At 34.9% G+C, this 27,761-nt stretch overlaps 3 protein-coding genes across 3 annotated transcripts; all 3 read left to right on the forward strand.

Moving 5' to 3' along the window:
* Positions 1–6: 6 nt before the first annotated feature.
* LOC136824818 (uncharacterized) lies at positions 7–17,914 on the forward strand. The gene is made up of 8 exons (XM_067080793.1): positions 7–40; positions 1,422–1,874; positions 2,160–3,291; positions 4,094–4,117; positions 5,044–5,114; positions 15,296–15,767; positions 16,184–16,251; positions 16,697–17,914. Coding segments are annotated over exons 2-7 (2,139 nt in total). The 5' UTR covers positions 7–40; positions 1,422–1,435; the 3' UTR covers positions 16,185–16,251; positions 16,697–17,914.
* A 5,054-nt stretch (positions 17,915–22,968) lies between these two features.
* Positions 22,969–23,355, forward strand: LOC136824875 (uncharacterized). The gene has a single exon (XM_067080858.1). It carries the CDS (start codon positions 22,969–22,971, stop codon positions 23,353–23,355), a length of 387 nt encoding a protein of 128 aa, XP_066936959.1.
* A 466-nt stretch (positions 23,356–23,821) lies between these two features.
* Positions 23,822–24,433, forward strand: LOC136824803 (uncharacterized). The gene has a single exon (XM_067080782.1). The coding sequence runs from the start codon at positions 23,822–23,824 to the stop codon at positions 24,431–24,433; it is 612 nt and encodes a 203-aa protein (XP_066936883.1).
* Positions 24,434–27,761: the final 3,328 nt, after the last annotated feature.

Raw genomic sequence — 27,761 nt, forward strand, 5'->3', positions numbered from 1 at the left:
CCAACGAAATGGAAGATCATCAAAGGACCATTTGGCTCTGGTGAGTTTTTTTTTTATTTCTCAAAAATTTCTTTAATTTATTTTAGAACATATGGTTAAAATTTAGCATGTGCTACCGAAACAATCAATAGTCACTCAGAAAATCCTTTGGGACATTTAATGAAAACCTAAATTCTCAGTACAAATCCCTGTAAATTCCCCTGTCTTCAAATACGATTTTAAAGCTTTAATCTAAACGGAGATGAGAAGTAGATAGTACTTATGTAAAGGTGATTTTTACTACACAATTCTCTTCGCGTACCTTATTGGAACTAATTTTCGCGGGAACTAATTTTCGCGGTCGAAAAAAAATATCCGAAAAATTGCATTTCGCGGGTTTTAATTTTCGCGGTTTTTCCCATTCTGGAATTTCCGCGGGTTTTAATTTTCGCGGTTTTGCCCTTTTTTGGACAAATTTCTTTCATTTTCCTAGGGATTTTTCAAATTTTTCGATAAAATTGGAAAAAATTGTATTTCGCGGGAATTAATTTTCGCGGTTTTCAACTCTCAAAATTTTTCGCGGGATCAAATTTTCGCGATTTTGACGAAAAACCGCGAAAAACGCTAAAATTAAAACCCGCGAAAATTAGTTCCAATAAGGTAATTTTTTGTCTTTTTTTATCTAAGTTTACAGACCGACTTACTGTCGTTTTGTATAAGTTTCCCATTTCCGGAAAAGGACCAGAACTTCAGGTAGTTGAAAAATGAGCTTCGGAAGGTAGGCAAACTCATGAGTAAGCACAAAATTTTCTGTACCTTTAGAAACAAACCCTTTCCAACCTTATGCTGTTATCCCGGAAAAGTAACAAAAATCTTTATGTGGAAATAAGAAACTTAAACAAAACGACGGTAGATTATCTTTTAATTAGCCTGGGTATCAAAAATAATCCACATTTATAAAGGCTCATTTCCATCGGCCATTTTGTATAGAAATGTACCTGTGCCTTCATTTTCATTTGTTTTCCTCTTTTTTGTAATGTTATCGAAAACCCCGTGAAAATTCTGCTCAGTGACTCAGTGCTCAGTTAACCAATCAGATGCACTCGCATATGCAGGAAAAAACATTCCTGTAGACGAGTTAGTTATTTGGACCAGACAAACAAGAAGACAATAGACAAGATTATAAATGAACTAGACTGTGAAATAGTTTACGGTCTATACAGGCTATACAGTTACTCTCTCTGTATTGGACGTGTATTGGCGTTTATTGAAGTTTAGGGATCTGTGTTTTTCTACGACGGAGGCGGTTAGCCTCTTTCTTTTGTCTCGGTTCTGACGGTATTTTTCTCGTCCTCGATTCTGCAATTCAAAACTGCTTGTGGTTCAAAACTGTTTCATTCACTCAACCATCCACGTTCAAACTGTTCTCAATTACTTCTTAGGCAAAAGTGTCTCCATGTACGAGATTGCACGAAAACTTATGCATCAAACAGATCAACTTTATTACATTACATTTGATCCATTTTCATTGGTGGATTTAAAGTTCCAAGAGGGGTTCAATAACTTATGTGACGAGGAAAAACTTGACAAGTCCAAGATCAAAGCTTTCAGTATCGGTGATGCACTAGAAGGATCAACAATCGATATTTCGGATGTTTACAATATGATGTATCCACCGCGTATCAATCTTTGTCGAGTATTGGAATATCTTTATTCGGATAAAACAAAACGTGTCGGATTTATGATCGACGAGTTCCCTGGTGATTTTCTCACAGACAAATACGCTGAAAACCTCAAGGAAAGCCTCGTAAAGAATTTCCAGGATACAACTGTCATTCTTGCGCTCCAAAGTGTAGAAAAAAAACGAAAAGTTGTCAAATCAGGATTTTTCAGTGGTAAGTCATTTTTGAACTTTGCGTAGACCACAAAAATGTCTTATGTTTTCTTCTTTTTTACTCATATTTCATTTTGTAGTTTGAAGAAATTGCGATAGATCCTAAGCTAACAGAGTAAAGCTGTAGGCCATGTCTCGTATCCTTTGATATGTTAAATGGAAGAGACTATTTTGCGAGACTATTGCATATACTACTTTGCTTTTTGAAGCAAGCGAACCATTCACTTCACCATGCAATATTTTGCATAAAAACGGTTATTCAATTTTTATCGAATTCCTTTTGTAGACGATGTCAAGCAAGTTGAGAGATGCAACTACCATCAAACCGGTATGAAAGTCTTCACTCTGAACAAAACAATGCGAATGGCGGTAAATATTCACCAGATGATTGAAATTTTTCAGGAAGAAATCGAAAAGGAAATCGTAGACGTACCGTTGGAATACAAAACACTAATTCTACGCAGACCGTACGCACCCTCCGCCCGAAAAACAAGAAAAGCTTCCAAAGATGTCCCTCTTAAGCCTCAAGAACAGAAAGAACAAAAGCAACCGAGACCAACGGATGACGTCAGTCTCCACGATAACCCGAATCATCCTTCAACTCAAAGCGTGCGAAGGAAAACCAACATTGCCTCATTCTACGATCCAGAAAAATTGTTAACAGACATAAACACTCAATCAGGCTCTGTTTCCAAGAAACTTTCAACTTCATTCTCTTATGTTCGTGGTCAAAGTGGTCATCAAATCAAAAGTGATTCTAAACCCAACCTTATATATTTAAACGACTTTAGATTCGACTTCAATAACTTTAATTCGTCTGATGCAGCTTATTTGAGTGCAATTTTAAGAAGGCTGATGAAAAAGGATGTTCAGTTAACCGTCATATGTAGTACACTTGAAGAACTAGCTATTTTGAAATATGTTTTTCAACATAATTTAGAGGTATCAGAAATAACGACCTTTGCACCGTCTTTAACAGGAAAATATCCAACCAAAGCAGAGAAATGGGAGGCTTTAAAAACGGGAAAAGTATTACTCACATGTTATAGAGGTTTCAGAGGCTGCGAAATGGACCATTGTATTTTATTTGCTAGCCCTAAAGATAACGTTCCAAAGAATTTGTACATTGAGATGCTCACTCGAGCTATCAATTTCGTGGATATAATCGTTCTTCCCGTAAATAAATCAAGCAGAGTATCTCGTTTGATTGGAATTTTCGATAAATGGCTGCAAGCTGGTCTCGTTTCTCCTACACACGCTAAACGTTCAAGTACAAACATTATTTTCTCGTCTTTGGAAGAGCTAGTTGATATTGTACCACTTGATCAAACCTGCGATCATAATGTTGAAAGACAGATTCTTCAAGTCATCGAGGATAGCTCGTTATTCAATCACTCCCACATCGACGCAGCAGTAAAGTAAGTAGAACTTATTGTATATCGGTACTTTACATGCAATATTCATAGCAACCTTTGTTACTTTTTACAACGTAAGTGTTTCATCTTAGTATAGGTCGTGTTCAGACCTAAAAGTTTAAGTTTAAGGTTTAAATAGTACTTTGTTGATATGGGAATTCAATTATAATCACTTTTCTTTTGTCATCATCGATTGGCGATCTCGAGGAATCTCCTTTCCTAACTTGAAATCATGTCATCTTCTCTCTTGAGATACTTTGAAACAAAAAAGATTTCAGGGAATCTCTCTGCAAAACGCTAATTCGTGTTCGTTGAAGCCATTACTGCTAGAGATGCTCCGAGCGTCTCTAAGTCATAAATTTCACGTTCTTTTTTCTTCATTTGCAAAAGGAGCATGCTTTTCACTTGCGAATTCTGATTTCGTCTATTCAGAAAACTGTAACGAAATCGTAAAAACCTTTTTTTTAAACCAGAGGGTGATTCCTTTTTAAACTTTGGTTTAACTAATGAGAAGCGTGCCGTTAAATACAAAAGGAATATAAAAGAAACATGTAGACCTAATTGCTTTAAACCTTGGTCTGAACACGACCATAGTCTCGAAAGTTTATTACTTACAACAGAACCTACACTAAGTGCGTAACGTAATATCATTAGTTCTAAAAGAATCGAAGATACAGAGCACATATTCTCATTGTAACCTTCATCCGATAACATCCCTGTACATAACTAGTCTTGTGATACCAACCGAAGCAGATTTTGAAAATGCTTTGGTTTTAAAGAAAATTATTCTTTCTTATTTTTTCAGGAATCTGCAACAATTCAGGACTAGGTATATTTCCAATGAAATAACTTTTAAACTGTCTTAAGGGCCATGCCCTTTTTGCTAAGTATTTAAGGAAATGTAACTAATTTAAATCCTACCTCCAGTTTTTGAAGATTTCAGTTACCCGTTCAAAGCTTTTTAGATAACACAAAGGCTCCTTTACCTTTTGTTTGGCGGGAAGAGTGTCGTCATTTTTTTCTATAGCACAGAAACTAAACCTTACCTGTCTTCATGAAAAAGACTGTTTAGATGTCGGTTAGTTTTGGACGTACTGTATGGAGGGAGCATTTTACACTCCGGGACTGAATTTTGATCGCAGCGCCCTTTTATTGAAGAGAACGTACTGGCATTTTCGGATTGGGTTCGCATTGTAAATGGTGATGTATGTACATGTAGGCGGTGGATAAATTAGCAACTAGGTTCTTTAATACCAGAATTACGCAAGCCTAACTGTGCCATGGCTGGTTGTGCATCCTCGCCAATTGTCCCAAAATTAGAGAAGAAAAGAGGTAAGCGTAATCTTGAGCAAACTTTTACCTGTCTCAAAGCCATTTCTGTCGAGGGTAAAGGGAGGCAACACCCTTTCTCACAGCCCCACTGGGAAACCTCCCCACTGGAAAAAATGTCCAAAATTTTGTCCCCACTGAAAATAGATCAGACAAGCCAATCCTAACCGCAAATTATTGTGCTATTTTTTCCAACTGAATTTTCTTGTTCAAATAGAATGGGATTCAAATCCCTGGTCATGAGGAAAATAGGAATATCAATCCCCATTGAGTTTTGGTCCGCTTTTTTTACTCCCACTGGCTGAAAAAATCTCACCGGGTCTGTGAGAAGGGTGTGTGAGGCAGGAAAAAAAGATTCAAACAGTAGGAAAAGACTATTGCTTTCTGCTTGGTTGAATTCCCTTTCCATCCTTCCTTGTCTTGTAGACATTTCGGATACGAACTTCGAGACACAGCACGTCAGGTGACAATCGATGGAACAAAATACGATTTTGCTGGTAAGTTTATTTTTTTGGAAATGACCAACCTTGATTTTCTGTTATATGAACGGTTACGTTGGATTCCCATTTGTTGCACTGTCAAAAATGTTGTGTATATTTTAATGCTGTATTTTTACTTTCTTGGGAAACGTTCATATTCTCTTATTATTAGGTTCCAAATAAACGGGGGGCTATTTAGAGCAAAATAAAGGACCTTCTCCTTGAAACCTATAAATATTATTAAAAATCAATAAAAGGGGGTCCTAATGAGGTCAGGAGGTTTGGAAATTTTAAAAAAATTCACAAGCGGTGGGGGACGTTTTTTTGGAACCAATGAGTAATCCTTCTTATCTTATTCTTAAGTTTAATGAACACTTCAGTTTAATGAGCACAATCGGAATATTTTTTTGGAAGACTAAAAAATACTTTTCCAATGATACCAAAATTAGTTCATAACTCTCAGGCTACAAGCTTGTACGGCACAAAAACAATAAACCTTTTCAAAAACAGTGCCTTTTTTAATTAAAGACCCTAATAAAGGGTTTTTTCTTTCACGCTAATTTACTCAAATTTGACCATATTTTGGTGTACTGTTAGGGGTCGATTGTTAATGTCATTTTGGGTCTGAATCTCGCTCTGCTGTCTCTAACAGAAAAAAAATAAAAATTCACACTTTTCGAGACCGGCTACAAGGGGCTCCATGCCACGACAATTTCATCTAAAAATTGAAAAGAATGTTGAACAATTGGGCTGTCGACCAAAAACGTACTGTCGAACAAGTTGAAATCTCAGGGCGCGTTCACACTGGAAAGTTTACCTAATTAAATCTATCAAAGTTAAACAAAGAGATTTATGATGGATGAATACACTGGTTTATTACAGTTCTTTGTAGGTTCACGAGATCTATTATAACACAGTAATTAATTTTGCTTAAGGCTTCTCATTGGTTGATTTTTTATTGAGAGTTTCGATTTCACCTGTGATTGGTTGATATTGATATCCATACATCACTTGAAATCCGCAAACATATTTGTTCTAATGGTTTTACTCATTAACTGCATTCATCTTACACATCAACAACACCGTTTGCACTATTTCTAATTTTTTCCTCAGTTCATTCGTTTTTGAAATCGTAAAACTTTTTGTTCACTGCACGCATTCTTTGTTTATGCTTCCTTAATAAAATCTTTTGTTTTAAGGGAAGCCTCTACCCTACCCTTAAGACAATAGAGCTTACGACTCTTAATTAAGGAAGATCGATTAAAAATTACAATACTACGCGTTCGACTCTTTGTTAAATGCACGTTCTGTATTGTAGTCAACAAAAGATTCTCCTAACTACATTTTTATTAACCCTTAGCCCACGCGGGACGCACATGTGCGTCCGCGCCTATATACGAGGGACGCGTATACGCGTCTTTTATATGTATGGTCATTTAAGCAATGATATTTAGTTTTCTGTTGTTGTGAGAATCAAATGGTTATGATATTTGAAAAGAGCGATAAATTTCCATTCCGGAAAGTATAGGTTTCAAAGGGTTAGGGTGAAGTGCGCAATCAAAACAAACATTTGAAAAACGTTCAAATTCAAGATGGAGGCGGTGAAATGACTGTTATGAAAGTTAGAGGTAAGGATTTGAGATTTCTTCAAGTATTTTGGCAGTTTTAGTGCAGAATTTTTTTATCCTTCAACACATCAATGTCTTCTACTGCTGTTCTGTAAGTTTTTTATTTGTTTTTCACTAAGATAGCTTTTGAAAAAATAGATTTTCATTGGCCCATATTTTGCACTTTTTTTCGGTGTCGTAAAATGTAGTGTTGAACCTTTTGAAACTTTGACTGAGATAAAATGCAGTATAGGAGTTATGTTATGGCTCAGAAGAAAGCAGATAAATTTTCCTTTTCAAAGATATATAACTTTTTAGCTGAAGTTGTTTTGTTTAAAAGTTATACCGGTTTGCGTAAAAGGTGACTTTTTATGAAAAACCACTGCGCGCTGTAGAGTCAAAAACAGCGGTCGACAGCGGAGTCAAAGGGTTAAGGAAGGTCTGTAGTGTGAACACGGCCTCAGTTATTCGTCACCCGGTTGTTCGATAACTTAATTGATCGACATTAACTTTATTCCCTTTCCTATTTTTCATTCAATCACTTTTTATTCTATTGACATTATGATTTGATTATCTGAGAGATCGGATAATGGATTGGAAATATCATTTTTAGAAATCAATAAGGGCGGGTTGTAAATACTTACTGACAACTAATAGTCAAGCAACTGGTTCGTCGAAATAAATCACTGACAAATTATGTAAATGTCGAACAAGTGAGAACTAGACAACTAGACGGTCAAGCAACTGAGCGTTCACTTGTTCATCGATGACTTGTTTGGCAGTGCGGCTGTTCGACAAATCAAATGTAGTCAAAAACACGTACCTTATTGGTATTATATTTTGGCGTGTTACAAAATTTCACGGGTACTTAATTTCGCGATTTTTTAGGCCATATTTCGCGAAATTTAATACCGTTTAAATTTTTCAAAAATACAAAATCGTGAAATTAAATACACGCGAAAAATGTTCAAAATAGGTCGAAAATCGAAAATACTTATTTGTTACACTTAGTTACTATTTTTGTCACTAGTTTTGTTACTATTTTTGGTATGTTTACATCCAATACGTTGTGTTTCCAACGAAATCAGTCATTGTCTTTCTTTATTCCCACTTTTTGAAAGTGCCCAATTTAGTGTATCGCGAAATTTAATACGTGAAAACTTCCAGAAACTGGCTATCGCGAAATTTAATACACGCGAAAAACGTTTCCTCGAAAAAATTTCGCTAACACTCGAAATATAATACCAATAAGCCATTACTAATCAAGTCGGATTTCTCCCTATAAAGAGGCAATAATCGGTTAAATAGATACTACACTATGAATAGATAACAAAGGTAGTGAAAATCTCTACCCTTACACTAAACAAGAGCTGATTTAGAGGCTGAATTTGGTACTATCATTCCTCTTTTCTTAATTCATATTTGTGCAAGAAAGGATGCGACTCTTGATATTTTGATGGAATTATATTTGCTTTGTTTGAGCCCAACAGTCGGGGTCTCAGCATGTCGGGTTTGTGAAATCATCGATGGTGAAATGGAGTCAATTTTCGAAGGGTTTCCTAATCCATGGGAATATTTTTTTTTTGGTTTCAGTACCCTCATGGTACCCTTAAGGAGATGCAATTTAAAAACGTAAGATGTATACCACTAGCCCGGGGGATAACTAGGTTTGCGAGGTATATCAGATCTAAGGTTTGCAAAATGGACCCTTTCTCAAAGGTAATTTTGAGCTAAGAAATGGAAATACAATTTCACAAAGGATCGATTTTTCGAACTTGGGCTCAAACATACCCGTCAACTCGTAAACCTTACATCCCCTAGAGATTATTTTCCAATTGTTTTTGATATTTTGTAATTTTGGGCCTCATCGCGCAGAATTAACGTTACCTTTTTTGTCATGAATCAAAATCCGGGGGTTTGACGTCACTTTTTAACGTCCCAAAAAGAAGTTTATCAAATTTGCTTTGATTTTGGCACTTACACGCTTTTTTTAGCACTTAGTAAGAATGTCCGTGATGAAAAAGGCCAAATAATTAAGAACAATGCTATGAATATCACCATCATGGAATTTGGCTACTCAAGCTAAGAATGCCATTTTTAGATCATTTTCTATGGAGTTAGATCGCCGCCAAAATTCGACCCTTCAAGTCGTCCCGTCGTACTAGAAGTCGTCCCGTCGCACTAGAAGTCCGCAGGTCGCATTAGAAGTTCGCAAGTCGGAATCTTTTGGAAGTCGAGACATTCCAAATTTTAAGTCGAGTCGTTGCCTCAGAAGTTGACTCGTCGCAAATTTAGGCAGTCGACTCATCCCAAAGAGTTGGACTCTAGGCTATTCCGAAAAAAACTTTATTGTTTCGTATATCAAAAATCAAAATATTGTGGAGATAATGTTATGTTTGTGTGGTGTGCAATGTGAATTTATATTTATATTTTTATCTCCATAATATACCTGATGGATGACATGAACACTTATGAAAACAGTTAAACGTACATGATTGGAACAACGGATTAGAATAGGTGGATTAAGAACTCATAGAAAACACTCCTCGTTAGGTTATCAAACTTTTTTACGAGTTTGTTAGCAATTAAAACTTGATAAGTTGTAAAAAAGTTGTAAAAAATCATTACTTTCAACATTTTCATTGGTCATTACGTATCACGTGGTACATTTTAAATAAGAAAATGCACTTTTTTAGCCCTTTCTATCCAATGCAGAAATTAGCCAAATAATTTGAAATTTATTTTCCTAATTCTAAATACAGTCTTCTTTCACCAGTATGCAACCCATTCGTGACCATCGATAGTTTCTTAGTTATAGACCATACGTTAATTTTCACTTATCTGAATTCCATTGACAAAGATTAAAATTTACATTAAAACTGGTCTAGCGTTTGTTGGTGCTAAAACTTAAGTGCAGGATTTAAAATATTTGCAAAATCATCAAAATTGATCGAATGATAGGACAAATTCGTTTTCGAAACTGTATAAATTGGAAAATTGTTCTTATAAAAACAATGAAAAAACTAAACGAGGAGTGCGCAGAGTCATTTACAGATTTTTCTTGTAACAATTAGAAGACAATGGATCTCTCTTGGGAGCAACGAGAGAAGTTAATCCACCTATTCTAATCCGTTGATTGGAACATGTGCCAAGTTCCGACGAGTTAACTTCTGATATGAACCACTAGAAACTTGGTATGGTTCGACTTAAAAGAATTACGACCTGCGAACTTCTAGTGCGACGGGACGACTTGAAACTTGGGATGATTCGACTACCGAAAATTGCGACGGGACGACTTCTAGTACGACGGGACGACTTGAAGGGTCGAATTTTGGCGGCGATCTAACTCCATAATTTTCCATCAAAAATTGCCAATTACCCCAAGTAAGGCTCACTCCTTCACAAAAATGTCATTTTATGCTTGAGACGTATGTACTAAATGTTAAATCTAGTCTGAATGAGGACCTAAGAATGCTGTAAGAATATCTTAAAATGATTTTTTCAAAAAAGTTCAGAATATCCATGATGAAATGGATTTTACACCATTCTTATAAAAAAGGCGTGTATTACGAACTAAGACAAGGTCGGTCGGTGAATGATTGGCAAAGTGACTAAATTTTTCCCGGTAAAAATAATTCCGATTAATTTTTTTCACGAAATAAGCTATTACAGGTCATAAAATAATAAAAATTTCTCTTTAGTCTTCAAATGACTTCTAGAAGGCTAAGGTATTTTCGAAACCCTGTAACTTACCTCTTTTAAATGATATCAAAATTGTTTTATCTTAGAGTTTTGAACAAAAAGTCTGGAGTATTTTACAAAGACAATCTTTTCCAGCTATCTTTTCCAACCTAAGACTTATTTTGACTTATCAATTTTGTAAGTACTTTAAAAGAAAGAAAAATCCCTCCTGCAATTTCCTAGTACTCTAAGAAGAAACTTTCTTTCTTCTTTCCAACCCGGGGGGGACTAGGTTTGCGAGGTGACGGGTACGTCCGAGCCAATAATCGACCCTCAGAGAGAAATAATTAGTGTTTTTGGGATCCTTAGAGAGACTTTTCCCAAAGATTTTCACTCGATTTTTGTCTAAATTTTTGTAAATTACGACCCTTTGAGAGAAGAAATTTCAACTTTGGTGAATTTTGGACGCTTACAGAGATGGGAGGTCGTCAGTAGTCCGACAATAAAAGTGTCCGACGTTGGATTTGACTAATGCGTCAGTATTCCGACAACAATTTTGTCCGCGGACAATGAGTAAAACAAACATGTAAACGAAATATGAATCGCCGAAGAGGAAATCCAAAGTTCCGACTATGAGGTTGGGCCCCTAAACCCGACTTTTCTTAAATTTTGGGAAGCTTATTAGGATTAGCCTTTCAAGAGTCAAGAAATTGGATTTAGCTGTTTTTACGACCCTACGTACGTACTATGTGGACGGCCAAATTAACTTTCATTAATATTATCTCAGTGAAAAACTCTTATTCAATACTTGACACTCTAAAATCTTTCGTTTTCGGACAAAAGTTACGTCGGAAAAAAGACTTCTAAATTGTAAATATATTTTATAGATTCGGACTATTTTAGTGTCGGTCTAGAAAGTGTCGGACTAGTGACGTGACATGCACCCACCAAGGATTTATTATACACTGGATATACAAGTACCTGATTTTTGCTGATTTCTCGTGTACTAGCTATGTCCGCAGTAATGATATTATTGGTAACTCTCCTTCCCTCATTAAATGATTTTTCGATACATTTTAATTGCGTTTTATATCGAAAATCACTCATCCAATTCCCAAAAGAGACTTAAAACTTTCCCGTGAGAGTCAGATTCTTTTATATAATTGCCAATTATAAGTCGTTATGACGTTTCAAGTTGTGAGAAAGGTCAAAAGGAAGCGTTGTGTATAAGAAATTGAATGTTGACACCGGAAATTTTCAAACTTTAACCACCTTGCCACCACGTGCATCCAAAAGATTTTTATACCCTTTTTATACCACAGTGACACCAAGAAGCTCAAGTCTAATGTTTGTTACTTTTAGCTCTTGTGGTAACAGTTTTGGAAAGATATTCCCAATTGAATATCTCGTGTTACTATAAGCATTTGTTTGATTTTTCTTGTCTAATGATGTTTTTCTCGCAGTAGATTTCACAAATGTATCTGGCTTGGTATTCTAGCCTTACTTTCAAAGTTTTTTTCCCTGCAAAGGTACGAAAAGAAAACGCTAGAGAACTTTTTTAAAATGAGATTAATAAACATTTTTCAAAATCAGATACATTTGAGCCGCCATGACAGTTGTCTTTTGCGGACATAGCTAGAACATCAATTGTTTTCTGAAACAAAGAAAATACAATGGTCGCTCTCCACCGTTTTATGAGTCATTTATCCAGTGTCTCTTATAATTCCTTGCACCCACACAGACTTTTTAATGGTTTTTGGCATTTTCATATAATTTTTAAAAACAAAAGGGAGAAAATTCAAGCGATATGATATAGTCATACTGGTCGTGTTCAGACCAAGGTTTAAAGCAATTAGGTCTACATGTTTCTTTTATATTCCTTTTGTATTTAACGACACGCTTCTCATTAGTTAAACCAAAGTTTAAAAAGGAATCACCCTCTGGTTTGAAAAAAAAGTTTTTACGATTTCGTTACAGTTTTCTCCCGGGGGGGGCACTCAAGGTAAATGACCTACTAGACGTTCGGCACTTAAGGGTAGGTTTTTCATAGTTCAGCTAGTGCACTGTAAGGGTAGGAAATTACAAAACTGCACTGAACTGCACTGTAAGGGTAGGAAATTGTGATAAAAGGCCAATTTTTTAGTAAAATTGGCACAAAATTGGTCAATTTTGGAGGAAAAATTCCACATTTTCTTGGAAAATTGCAAAAATTTTCGCCCTTACGGGCGAGAAATTTTGAAAAAATGCACTGTAAGGGTATGATTTTTCATGGAAATTCACTGCACTGTAAGGGTCCGATTTTAGAAGCCAAATTTTGGGCCGAACGTATGGTCGTTTTTAGATCGAGCGCCCCCCCCGGGAGTTTTCTGAATAGACGAAATCAGAATTTGCGAGTGAAAAGCATGCTCCTTTTGTAAATGAAGAAAAAAGAACGTGACATTTATGACTTAGAGACGCTCGGAGCATCTCTAGCAGTAATGGCTTCAACGAACACGAATTAGTGTTTTGCAGAGGGATTCCCTGAAATCTTTTTTGTTTCAAAGTATCTCAAGAGAGAAGATGACATGATTTCAAGTTAGGAAAGGAGATTCCTCGAGATCGCCAATCTATGATGACAAAAGAAAAGTGATTATAATTGAATTCCCATATCAACAAAGTACTACTTAAACCTTAAACTTAAACTTTCAGGTCTGAACACGACCACTGGCTCTAGCAAACGTTATAGAAATTCAAGAAAGCAAAGTTCGGGGCAAGAATTACTGTAGCGTAAAAACCAATTGTAATCAAATGACAAATGTAACATTTTTTTAACTTTGAGTCATTTTGTCTTTTATGTTTTAAAGTAATTCAAAAGGAAGAAAATCTTTTACGATATTGCGAGATCTCTAGAAAAATGAAATCGACAGGAGTGTTGTCAATTTCATTCTCAAGGGAATTTCTCTATCATATAAAGAGAAATCTCTGGTACGTTTTTTCATTCATTCTCATTTAATTCGGTGCGGCTTGTTGAGTGGTTGTTTGTGCACAGATAGAAAGTTAATATTATTTTGGAATGTTGAATAATATTTCATCAGGTAAAATAATTTATAAAACAGTAGAAGGAATTTTGTCTGAAAAAGTTCTGTAGAACTAACTAAATATTAGTTTGCTCTGAGAAAAGATTTTTCAAAGTCTTTTATTCGGGAGAAGGGATAGGCCCTTTTTACAGGCTAAAGAGTATGTGCATCAAACGATCCATCCAATTTTTCAAGCGAAAGAAATCGAAATTTACAAAAAAAGCTAATTTTTTTCAAAATTTTGAGATTTGAAATTTTAAATTTAGAAAATGAGAATTTTAAAATCAAGTTTCAAACGTAATTTTGTTACCATCAGCAAACGATTAATTTACATTTCAGAATAAAACATTTTGAGTATCTTTCTCGTTTTTTTTTTTCCTTTTAACTTTTAAGTCCGAAAGAATAGTGACGGAATTATTAAAAATTTTCTTTACTGATCGAAAGTTATTAACAAAGTTATAATTATTTTTTCTCCATCAATTTGGAAATCATTTTCCCAATCTTTGTGCAAAATTTTAACTTTGAACGATTTTCAGTTCTCTAGATAGCGAAGAATCGAAGTAACGAAAGTGCCAAATAAATTTCAAATTTTGAAATTTGAAAAGAAGTAAAAATTTGAAAAATAAAAAAATTTGAAAAATAAAAAAATACAAAAAAATTTTGATTTTCAAATTTTGAAATTATAAAAATTGTTTATACCCCAATCGACGTAATAAAAGTGCCAAAAGAGGTTTTTAAATTTTAAGTATGACTAATTGGGCTATTCCATTTTTAAATGTAAGGGTATTGACGAAATTTTCAAGGGGGTCTAAGCCTTGATTTTTCCAAGGGGTTTTTGTTCCTTTTTCAGCTTTTCCAAGGGGTTATTCAAGGTTTATAGGTTTCTAATATCCCCTCTCCCCTGACATCAGTTTTGTTTTTCACAAAATTTAAGAGGGTTTGTATCCCAATTTCCAGGGGATAATTTGCTATTCAATGGAGTGTGAAAAAGTTCGTCAATACCCTGTATAATTTTTTTTAGAATAGCCCTTAGAAGGTTAGCATCTGTGTTGACGTCAACAGGAGGTACACTAAAAGTGCAATAATCACCTAAAGCCCTGCAATTCGAGTGATTTTATCTTTGAGAGAATTGATTGGTTGATTAACGTCACGTGACCCGTCAATAGACTTTTTGTTCCTAGTATACAGAAGTGTGATTTGCACACACTGTAACATCATAATTTGACCTTAAGAACGTTTAGGTAATCAACTTTACCATATAAGGCAAAGAAACCACGTTATGGGGGTTTAGAACGATGTTTACTTTCGACTAATATAGCCTAATATCTGAGACAATAGGCAAAAAAACAGGTGGATATTTTGTCCCTTCAATGTTTTTTCAAAGATAATTCTATTAGTTTGCTTCTTAAATTTCAGATAAATGAAAAAAGTGTGACAAATATAATTTTTAAAATTTAAACCTTTAATTGGCACTTTTATTACAACGAGTTTTGTCCAATTTTAAGCAATACTAAAAATTTTCCATTTTTCATTTTTCAAATTTCAAAATTTGAAAATTTTTACTTCATTTTAAATTTCAAAATTTGAAAATCATTTGGCACTTTCGTTACTTCGATTCGAAGTTCAGTTTAAACTTTTTGCAGTCACGAATTAAAATGATTTCTTGCTTAGCAAAATGTTTTCATTCAAAATTCAAAATTTTTTCGCTATCAATTCGGAAATATTTTTCTCGTTCTGTTTACAAAATTTCAGCTCCAAAGTATTTTTGGTTCCTGAGATATCGAGATTCATTTTTTGTTGAACTTTTTTTTTTTTTACTCCGTGAAAAGTTTGAATTTCTTCTTTTTTTCTTCAGATGTTCGGGATATTTTGTTAGAAAAGAAATTCGCGAAATTCGAAGAAATTTTCCGCCAAAAACCGAACATCGTCAACTCGTTGCGTGATGATGATGGTTACACACTTCTCATGGATGCTGTTTGGAAAGATCGTTTCGACGTTTTCGTTCACTTGATGGATTATCCTCAAGATTTTTCACTCGTGGACACTGATGGTCACAACGTTCTTCATTTTGTTGGTGGTAATGGAAAGGTTCGTCATTTGGAACAATTTGATCAACAAACAATCGAAATGTTGATCAATGGAAGAGACAGACTGAACAGAACACCGTTGCATTTTGCAGCAGAGTACAACAATCATGACGTCATCAGATGGTTGTTGGCCAAAGGAGCGGATCGTGAATTGAAAAACATTTATCGTCAACGCCCTGATGAACATGATAAATGTGATGGTGTTACCAAAGAAATCATTCGACCGTTTCGTTCGTCTTGGTAAGAAAAATATCAACTTTTTCATGATTTTTTAGGGTGGGAATATTTTTTGGAGTTTGAAAGAATTTTTTTTTTATTATTGCGAGAAGTGTTGAAACTTTAAATAGAGGTGAAAAGTTATTAAGAAAGTCTTTTTACTTTTTCAGTCGGATAAATTTTGTCTTTTCGGAGTTCGAATGAATGAAACGGATGAATTGATTTCGATTTTTTGATTGAGATTTTTCATCGCATTGGAGCAGACATATTTTGGAGACGGTTGAAATTTGCAAATAGATGTTTATTTGTGAAATGTTTTCTCAGGTTGTTATGAATTTATTTTTACGGTGAAGAAAGAAACTGTCGTTTATTTTATTTTATGATATTGTTCATGTTTCAGCATGTTTCAAATGTTTTTCATTCGATTATTTATTTTTCAGATTGATTGATTGTTTCCATTGTTTGTTTCATCGTTTCCAATGACGTCATCGGTCCAAATTATTTCCACGTAAGTATATTTAATCATGTACTTGGTTTCCGGCTGATGTGAAATTGCCTAAAGCCTAAATTTTTCGGCATACTGGAATTTTTTAAACAAATGAATCCATTCAAAAATCTTGGAAAGGAGGGCTTGGTTAGCCTGTATCAAACTCTTCTTGGTGGACTGAAAAGACCAAGGGAAATTCAGTATAATGTATGAATGTACAGTTCAGACTTTCATGTGACTGAGACGAATCCACGCAAGTCTCGGTTGTAAAGTGTGAACTATTTTCAGAATTAAGTTTCTTCAATTAGTCGAATTAATGCAATTTTTTTGTACTCGGTGTTTTTTAAACTTTTCCTCCAGACCAGATCAACATTCTCATTAGCCACTTCTTTAAAAAACCATTTATTCATCTTCGAGTTAACAAGTTTTGTTGTGCAATTAACCTCCAATCGATTTTTATTTTTAGATTCCCAGCATGACAGCACGCATGAGAAGTTACACCCGTCGTTTTTGACGCCGTTCCTACGATTACGTTATTTATTCATTCCGTCTCTATAGTTCTGTTTGTGTTCAAACATTACTACCTTCATTTTGGCTTGTTTTTAGATGTATTTTCAACACTCCACTAACCTGACTATAATTATGTCAATCGTCACTAGTTTTGCTGGCGTGTCTACTCTTACGCCCTTACGTTTCCGCCTTTACGAATCACCTTGGTTGAATATGAAAAAGAGTACAGTGCTAAAACTCATGTCACTATTGGTTTCGATTAGACCATTTCCTTTGTAAATATCCGATTCTTTTCGCTAACTCGGTGAAATTTTGTTCAGTCAGTCATCAGGGAAAAATTTTTAAATACTATTTTAGTGGAAAACCATGTCAACCGTGACCTTGGTGAAAACATGAATTTTTCTAACCTTTGCTCCCAGGATTTTTTTGTATGGCTTACGTTTGACACCTCCAAGGGTGAAACAATGAAGTTAAATTATCTAAGTGGCTGTCAAAGTTTTTTCGGCCTTTTTCGGGAGAGACTCATGGGTTGTAAATATTTGATGGTTTCGATTTGAAATTGCTCTTCATTTCAAGCCTATGAACGTTTTTTGATATATATACGACAAATATTTATATTATATTTAGATAAGAATAATATTTAATTGTATAGAATTAATTGTAATCAATTGTGGAATCAATGTTATTTTTTATCCCTTTAAGTGCCAATGTCGTGTATATCAGACATGGACTATGATGTAGGAGCCCTCCTGTAATGTCCAGTTTGAATAGAAATGGTCATTTTTGGTCTTACTCGTAGGAATCGGATTGGGCTTCATGGCCAAGCAAAAAAATAAATCAAAAGTGAGTCTTTTCAGCGAGATTTTAAGCTAAAAAGTCAAAAAATGCTAAGATTTGATAAAAATCCACTTTTTTAAGATTTTGTCCATTTTTTGATCATTTTTGGTCAGCAAGTGATCCAAGAACCTCCAAATTTGGCCCTGATTAACTTGATTCTGTCCTCCAGCGAATTAGTTTGTAGTTTTACCACTCGGCACCTTTCTATCATTCAGTCAGGCCCGCGTAGGGTTAATTGTAAATAGTATACGTTCTCATTCATTTATTTTCATTTATAAAAAATTTACAAATCGACATTAGGCGACTTGAGACTAAAGAAAGAAAGAAAGCCTGGAAATCTTGCTTTAATTCTTTTCTGCTTAACTACTTGGGAGAGAGAGAAATATCGCTCCCAGTGGAAAATAATAGTCTAATTTCCCCCAGCTGAAAATAATCAGATAAGCAAATCCTCACTGCAAAATATTGTGCTATTTCTTCCATCCCTACTGAATACCCTTGCATGAAAACAATGAAATTCAATCAGCAGTCATGATAAATATAGTACGCATTTCTCGGAACTCTACCATTTTTGCATACGGAAAGACCCCGGTTTCTGTCAGAAGTGGCAAATTTTATACAACTTTTATCTAGTTTATTTAAGCCAAAATATCTCGAGATCTACACACTAAAACATAACAAACCATACCATTTTTGGATACTACAAACTCAGGGATATCTAGCCGTGGGAATGATTTTATTTGAAAATGCTCCCAGGAAAATGCTGACGTCAACGAAAAACGTCTAAAATGTCGATTATTGGCCTTAAAAATACCATTTCTCGGCACCAGGTGGTCGAAACTTAACAAATAACCTCATTTTCTTTATCTGCTTTTCACACTGAATTCGTTGGTAGCAACATATATTTGATTTTCAGACCTCGAAAAAACCGTTAGTAAAGGGGGACCCTTGATAAGTTCTATCGATTCACTCGAAAATTGCAAGAGATTATCGAAGGGCAATTTTTTTATCAATTATACACCCTATTAGGAGCATAATATCAAAAATTTGCCCTGATCTAAGGGCTGTCCTACGAAGTGACACAATCCACTACCTCGGCCGCTGGTCTAACAGTACAAACGCCGTTATTCTATCACATCTCAAATTCGAAAATCCTTTTAAATTTCGAAGAACGATTTTCCTTCCAAGATACTAAAATTTGTTTTCCTTACAAAATATAAAATAACTTTCCTTCGAAAATAAAGGATCAAGATTTGTCCTTTGAAGCATAGTCTAACTTACTACTTCGAAGCTCAATAAACCAGCTGCGCTGGAAGCTCCAGCTATAAGGATTATTAGCACAAAGATTTGAACGAAGACAAAGGTTGAAAAGTAAAAACGTGTGCGAATTTTACGTTATAAGAGATTGGATTAAATAGATCTAAAATACAGAATAAAATAAAGAAGGTAGGAATCAATTTTGGCGAGAATTTAACTTGGCTTGGTGGATGAGCGAAAAATACAGAATTTAATTTGGTGAATGGTTGAGAAACTTAAATTTGGCGGACAAGCGAAAAAATAAATTTTCAGACAATTCCGCCAAATAATCCTCTTTTTTAATGCATTTGAAATCATAAACTATGATGTCATTTTTTAAGAAATTTTTAGGTTTGGGACATGATCAAGACAACAGTTTGTTTATGTGCTAAAAAATCGTTGGTTTGTATGTTATGTAAGGTTTTACACTTTTTTTTCAGGGGCACGTCGTTACCGGCAACAGTATTTCACTCAGACGATTATTCGATTCGATGACAAAGAAACGACAAACACAAACCTCCGCAATACCACATTGATTTGAACGCAACGATGAGAAAAATAAACGACTACCAAGATTATTACCTGTGTCGATCGATTTCTTTTAAATTTTACGAACACAAAGAAATATTTCAGCGGATTATGTAGAATTTTCTTTTTAAGCTGTAATATAAAATCTTTTTCGCAAGCATAAACTTTTTGCGAATTGTTAAATAAAAAGGAGGATGCCTTTTAAAATGCAAATTATAGACCTTTTCATAAATTACGTCACGAACATCACTTACCTCGTATTCCAACAATTACTATGGTGATTATATCTCTTGAGACATTAAATGATTTTTTTAAGAATAGAAAGTAGTTGTAAAAAATCCGCTGGGAATTAATCACCATGACAATAATTTCAAAACGAGGCAAGTGATGCTCGTGACGTAATTTATGAAAAGGTCTATTCTTTTAATACGATTTTTGACTTTAAAAAGGCACTAAAAGATTAGACGATCCTATCATCTACACAGACGATCCTATCGTCTACACAAAGATCACTAACAGAAAGTAGTTTAGGAGGCGGGAAAAATTTGTGAACGGGTGGTTAGCTCGAGGCGGAGGTGTTTACAGCGTTTTGTTCCAAAATTCGACCGCCACTTTTTTCCCGTAAACCGCCCTGACTATTTTCTCGCGTTAACTGAATTCTTAAACGGACGATAGCATCGTCTTCTATAGCCTGTTAGACGAAAACCGCTTTTTTATCGTGATTTAACGTCTGTTACACATTTTATCATACTGTAGTTTTGTTGAAAATTTCCACAAACTTAGAACTTTGTTAGATTTTTAAATAATGATGTAGCAAAAATATTTTTCCATTATTTTATTTCTAAATCTTAAATTTCACGAGATTATTGATTAATATATTCTTGGAATCATTTTATTATACATCCCTGTTTGCAAGACTGGCTTGAAACTTAGCTTTCTTTGATTTTGGCTGCAAGAAGAAAACCTTTTGAAGAAAGGGGATTACCTTTCTAAACTAAAAGATGGATGATACTACCGTTAATTAGAGATTCTTGAGACTTGAGGTATTTTAGAAGCTTTTTTGCTTTTGTTTAGGGTTCTAGGGGTTTATCAAAATAATTTCAATTTGAACAATTTTAGTTCACTAACACTTCATCTCGATCTCGAGCCGAGAATTCTTGTTTTGATTTTATGCACGGACGACGCAAATTTTCGAGTTCCGTGTTTTCCCGCGTTTATGCACTCCACACGGACCCAACCAATGAAATATAAACCCGAAGGGCTAGAATTGAATCTTCTTGGTGGGATTTGAAGTCCCCATCCCACCAAAGTTGAGCGGCAATGAGCGACCCGCCTGTTTTTACTACAAATGGCAGATAGAAACTAAAATTTTCCACAAAAAATATACCGTTAAAAAACAAAATCACTAAATCCTATTCGCTTTGTCAAAATACGGTGTAAATTATAAGGCTTCAATTTTTCTTCCCTGAGAAAGGTTAAAGATTCAAGTTTGTCAAGAGTAATTTGTAATTTTGGGGTGAAGACATGCTTAGAGGTATTTGCAGAAGGGGATAATTATCAATCAATTTTGCTTGACCATTTTCAGAATTTAAAAAATTAATTTCAGTAACGACACCGTTGAATTCAATGAATCGTGGCATTTCATCGACTGATAAATAATCATTAGTATTCAGTTGTATATATAATTTGTCTCCTTCTATTAAAATCTTATCTAAATCATTAGTTTTCCAAATCGACGTACGTCTTACATAGGACCAAAATATAGCGTAAAGACAGTTTGCACTGCATTGTGTACCTGCTGTTTGGCCAAATATCTCTCTATTGGCTTGATTAAAAGAACCCAAAACAGCTTTTGAAACTTGATAATAAGCTGGCATACTTGAAATATTGTGGATCTTTTCAAGAGTTTGAAGCTTTAAGAATGGTAGATTGTCTTTTTGAACAAAGTTGAATAGGTTTAATAAGTTTAATAGGTTTAAATTTATTAGCAAGAGGATGCAAGGAGCTCGCATGCAACCTCTGGGGTGTAGCTGCTTGCCTGATATATAACACAGGCAAGCTGTATGCTCTCTTTTACTGATAGCAAACAAGTGAGGTATAATTACACTTGCCTTGCTATACTAAAACGTGGAATCAAACAGTGTAAGAAAATTCTCACCCTTTTAACACTCTGCAAGATTAAGTTGACGTGGTCAGCCCAAAATTCTACAACGATTTGTGTGGCAGTTTATTAAAAAAAGTGGCAGTTTATTAAGAAGCTAATATTGCTAAGTTGAAGAAAATAGGAGCGCACCATTAAGGAGATAATGTTCCACCCGAAAATCCCGATTCTCTACAAAAAATCCGAAATCGAAATCGAAAGTGAAATCGGGAAATTATTTTTGAAGTCTTGAGCGCCCGATGAATGATACCCATTTTAATGCTCAGCGTGGCTGGAGCAATTAATCTAATATTTCTATAGCTCGGACAAAAATCGATCTCCTCAGCGGGGAATCCGTAGAAAATAATTGCGAATTGCAGAGATTCAACTTCATGAAGAGAATTTCCCTCGTAGAATACAGAAAACGGTATTCTTTCGAAAATACATACAACATTTATCCTTTAAAATTCAAATTATTAAAGAACAGGGAACGATTTTCCTTCAAAAATACAAAAGCACATTTTCCTCTTGAAATTATGCTATGGTTTTCTGGTTGATTAACTTTGAATAGGTTGTTTTGAACATTTTTCTAAGTCAATCAGTGATCCACTTGTGATGGATTATTGTATTGAATAATTATTTTTGGGAAGTTCTTTTGTAAGGAGGAGTATTTTTTATGATGATGGGTTTTTATGGTTTTAAAAACTTTAAAACTCCCAGAAGTTGATTTTTTTGTTCATTTTCCATTTAAAGATTTTCATTATCTTTCCAACGGGTACAAATATACCATCTAATTCATTGTCAGAAATCTTCCACATTTGTAATTTCACTGAAATGAAAGCTAATTTGAAAAGGAATATAAAAGCAGGGAATTTCAGGGATTTTCGAATAATTTGCCATCTTTGAGTAGAAAAGTTTGTGTGTGTTATCGCTAAAATATAAGAACGTTCTCCATCACACAGGCTTATTACAAAAGGTAGTTACAACGTATAAATTAATCGCAATGACAAAGAAAAAAGAGGGAGAGCTTAAAATACAATTTTGTGAACACGCACATAAAACTTTCTACTCATAGTTGTGTTTCGACTCGATACTTTAATTAGGGACACCCTGTATATGATGCATGGAATAAGGAGGTGATAACGATCAAAGAAAAGTGTATGGCTACAATAAAGAATAAAAGGAACAACAGCAGGACAGTCAGAACTCTAATGAGGATCAAAAGACGACCGAGGAGAAATCCAACGACACCACATTACAGGATAAGAAAGAAACAACTGAACAAATATATTGCAACTGATCAAAAACAGAGATTAGCAAAGAAAATAGCAAAAACAATCGAGCAACTAAGAAAAAATGGAGGAGGGATGAAAGAAGAAAGCTTCTGGGAGTTTAGAAGGAATATTGACCCCAGAAAAAAAGAACCCATAATGCAAATGGAAGATGACCAAGGCAGACTAACATCAGATACGAAAAGAATTAAAGAGATATACCAAGAGTTTTATGAAAAGTTATTCATAAAAAGAGAGGGCGAAACGAAAGAGGAGAGGGAAGCTGAACTCAAAGTGAACAGAAAGATAGAAGAAGTTGAAAAATGTGCAACGAACCAATCACCAATCAAAATCAAAACAAAAGAGGTTATGGAGATTGTCCTGAAACTAAAGAATAGAAAGGCAGGAGATGAAGAAGGATGGACAAATGAGATGGTCAAAGCAGGAGGACAAGACACGGGTGAAGCACTAACGAAGATATTCAATATGGTGGTAAAAGAACAATGTATACCAAAACAGTGGGAATTAGTAGAGGGCATTTTGTAAAATCGCTCGACTGTTTTGCTAGAAGCACTTGTTATACATTTTTGGAAAGCTAAGGGGTAGGGGAATCGAAATTACTATGTTTCCAATTTCTTTTCGGACACTTTGGTGTGATTTTCGGACAAATATGACGGTCTCAGGCAAAAATCATAGGATAGGGTTAAAAATTAATGAAAATTTTAGCTCGAGAAAACGGAGACCTGTTGTATATTTTTGGAAAGATCTCAAAAAATTAAGATTAGAGATATATTGAAAGTATAGGTGAACTGGAGATATTAACCCTTGAAAACCGTGTTTTTCAGCCAGAAACAGCTATTTTGTCCAGTTTTTGCGCTTTTTGAAGCTCAATATCTCGAGTTAGGTACTGAAATCACCCATACTTGCAATTCCAAAAAATCGAACAAAATTCCCCCTACTAAATGTGTTGTTGTGAAGAGCATCTACAAAAAACAAGGGACAGAAATCACTGATGAACAACAGAAGAGGGATCTTTCTGACGAGTGTAGTGGGAAAAGTATTTGAAAAAGTCCTACTCCAGAAAGTCACCAAAGACATCAAAATTGATAAACACCAAAATGGAGAGGTTAAAGGAAGATCAACGAAGGACAATTGGCTAGCCCTGATGGCGGTCATGGATATGAATAGACAGCTGAAGAGAAATACATACGTTCTGTTTGCAGATGCTGAGAAGTGCTTCGACAAATTGTGGATGGAGGATTGTGTCACTGACATTGTTGAAAACGGTCTACGAGAAAGAGAAGCCATGCTGCTGTACACAATGAATAGGAATGCACAGATGAAAGTTAGAACGCCATGTGGAGATACAGAGACATTCAACATAGAGAAAGTAGTGAAGCAAGGGACAATTTTTGGCCCTATACTATGTTGCAGCAGTACGTCAAAAATAATTGAATTAGGAGAACCAACAGGAATGATAGTTGCTCCAAATACTGAATTGAATAGTCTCATATATGTTGATGACATTGCTATGGCAGGGAGGAGAACGGATGTAGAGAAAGTTGGTCATAAACTACGACTTATGGAAGATGAAAAGAAAATTCGTTTAACATTGACAAGGTAAACAAGCTACATGATAGTTAAAACTGGCAAAGATTCAGACCAAGAGCCAGTAATAAAATTGAGAAAAGGAAAGGTTGAGAAGACAAGTGAATACAACTACCTGGGAAACTGGTTGCCAGAGAGCGGAAAAGTAGAAAGACAAATAGAAGAGCTAGAAAAGAAAAAGATTGTATTTACCACCGAAGTCACGAGGATTGCGAGGGAAGATCAACTTTGGAGCAATGTCGACAGAAGGAAGACTATAGTTATGAAAAAAACAGTGGTGCCAACACTTACACACAATTGAGTGCTGGACAAATATTGAAGAAAAGAGTTTGTAAAGACTTGAAAAACTACAAGGAGCGATTCTAAAAGCCATCCTGAGACTCCCCCCTCCCACAACACCATACTGGGGTATTATAAAAGAAGTAGGGATATGGCCAATGAGGCAAAGAGTACAGTACCAAAGACTAATGTTGTATGAAAGCATGATGAAATCGGATGACAATAGATTGGGGAAAATTGTGATACAAGGCCAGAAAAATTCGGAAAGGAGAGAGAATTGGTATCATAAAACAGAAGAAATAGCTAGAAAGATGGGTGTAGAGACATGGAAAAAGATGATCAAGTTGAAAATGAAGGAAGGAATTGATATAGAATGGGAAGAAAATAAGAAAGGAAAGAGGAAAACCAGACACCAAATTGGCCAACAATTTGAGAGAAAGGAATACATCAAGGAAATGGGAGTAACAGAAGCTAGTAAGACAATAAGAAGGAGGTTAGAAATGGTGGATATTGGTAATAATTTTGGTAAAGGAAGAAGATGTGAATGTGGTGAGAAAGAAACAACGGAACACCTATTCACATGCCTAAACAATGAAGATCTTGAAGCTGAGTGGGTCAGGGAGACTCATGATGTAAAAAAGATAAGAAAAGTAAATTAATTTATAGATGGAAAAATAGAACAGAAAAAGGAACAAGAATAAAGGAAAAAGAAAGAAATCGGAAAAGTCCTGCATCACCAGTGGATGCTTGTTTTAACCAACAAAATGGACGACGCTACAGATACAGATACAGAATAGAATGCTTAATTATCTCCCTTGGGTGTTTGACCACGCATCCAAATAAAAATAACAATAATGGTAGGGAAGAAGTGGGAAGATCAAAACATGGGAACTTTTAGATGTTCTGGTTGTTTTCTTTTCATATTGCTTAGATATCTTGTTCTAATTTTCTTATGGTTGCACCGTGTAAAGAACTAAAGGTATATCTTTATTTTGCTTCAATTCTTCTTTTCTGTTTGCCAATTTTGTAGTGCTGTTTTGGGTCGGAAGTTTTGTTTTGATAATTTTTTTCTCCAAAATTCACTTTGCACTTTCTCTGTCTAAGAGACTTTCCACCACACTGTCTATATTTTATGGTCAAGGCTGCCATTCTAAATTGATTTATCACTGCTGGGGTACCATCTTGAAATTATGCATGTCATTATGTGCATATTTTTATTTGCAGCCATGGGATTCATGCAGGAAAATCTGTCAACAGCACTGCAAAAAATCATTTCTTGTTAGAAGAAAAAAAATAACGAGTTAAGTAAAAACTTACTTAAGATGAGAAATATTTTCTATTCCGATAGGTAAGAAAAATTTTCTTAAAATTCTTTTAAGATAATTTTTCTTATACCATTAAGAAAATATTTCTTATGTCAAGTATTTTTTACTTAACTTTATAAATATATATTTTTCTGTGATGAGAAATATCTTCTTTAATTTCTAAATCAAGAAAAAGTTCACATAAATTATCGGTAATAGAATACGCTACTATTAAAGAAAAGGAAAATATTACTATAAGAATTATTTTTATAAATTGTTAGAGCACCAGATAAAGTAGCTGGAAGACCTGGAATTTTATACACAACATATATAGATTTTCATGGATAGTCACTCACTTTTCACTCTATCATACAGCTGAACTTATAAAATATTTATGGCTGGTACTAAAAACAGCACTGGTTTAAAGCACTTGAAAGTAGACCACATCCATGAATTTTACTAAATACCACTGACTCGTTCTTTCCCATTTTTACCTTCATACAGCTAAGCGAAAATCGTTATGGCTGGTACTAAAAACAGCACCGTTTAAAGTACTTGAGAGTAGACCCATCCATGATGAATTTTCCTGAATACGCTGTCTCATTCTTTCCCATTTTTACCTTCATACAGCTACGCGAAAAACGTTATGGCTGGTACTACAAACAGCACCGTTTAAAGTACTTGAGAGTAGACCACATCCATGAATTTTCCTGAATACGCTGACTCATTCTTCTTTCCCATTTTTACCTTCATACAGCTAAGCGAAAATCGTTATGGCTGGTACTACAAACAGCACCGTTTTAAAGTACTTGAGAGTAGACCACATCCATGAATTTTCCTGGATACGCTGTCTCATTCTTTCCCATTTTTACCTTCATACAGCTAAGCGAAAATCGTTATGGCTGGTACTACAAACAGCACTGGTTAAAGTACTTGAGAGTAGACCACATCCCAGCTGGCACACAACTTGTTTTAACGTTCATTTAACGTTATATGGACGTTGTGAACGTTATATAAACGTTGAAACAAAGTTGGTTGCCAGCTGGGATCCATGAATTTTCCTGAATACGCTGACTCATTCTTTCCCATTTTTACCTTCATACAGCTAAGCGAAAATCGTTATGGCTGGTACTACAAAAAGCACCGTTTAAAGTACTTGAGAGTAGACCACATCCATGAATTTTCTGGATACGCTGTCTCATTCTTTCCCATTTTTACCTTCATACAGCTAAGCGAAAATCGTTATGGCTGGTACTACAAACAGCACCGTTTAAAGTACTTGAGAGTAGACCACATCCATGAATTTTCCTGAATACGCTGTCTCATTCTTTCCCATTTTTACCTTCATACAGCTAAGCGAAAATCGTTATGGCTGGTACTACAAACACACCGTTTAAAAGTACTTGAGAGTAGACCACATCCATGAATTTTCCTGAATACGCTGTCTTACTTATTCCTTTCCATTTCCTTCAATAAAATTTGCTTAAAGATTTGCTTTACATGTATCAGCTTATAACTGTGGTATGTTATAGCTTTACAGGCAAAAAAGCAATAAATAAACGATAAAGTAACAATGAAAGAAAAATACTTATCTTTTTAAGTTTTTGAAGACACGTCTTCTCGCACCGCGTGCTTTTTTGAAAATTAAAATTTTACACTCAACAACCTATATCTTCTCATAGCATTTTGGTACTATCTTTTCATCAATTTCCAGAGAAACATTTTTTCAAATGTTTATTCGAAAGATAAAAGTAATATGTT

The sequence above is a fragment of the Clytia hemisphaerica genome, unplaced genomic scaffold, assembly GCF_902728285.1.
Source record: "Clytia hemisphaerica strain Z4C2 unplaced genomic scaffold, Clytia hemisphaerica genome assembly, whole genome shotgun sequence".
Lineage (NCBI taxonomy): Eukaryota > Metazoa > Cnidaria > Hydrozoa > Leptothecata > Clytiidae > Clytia > Clytia hemisphaerica.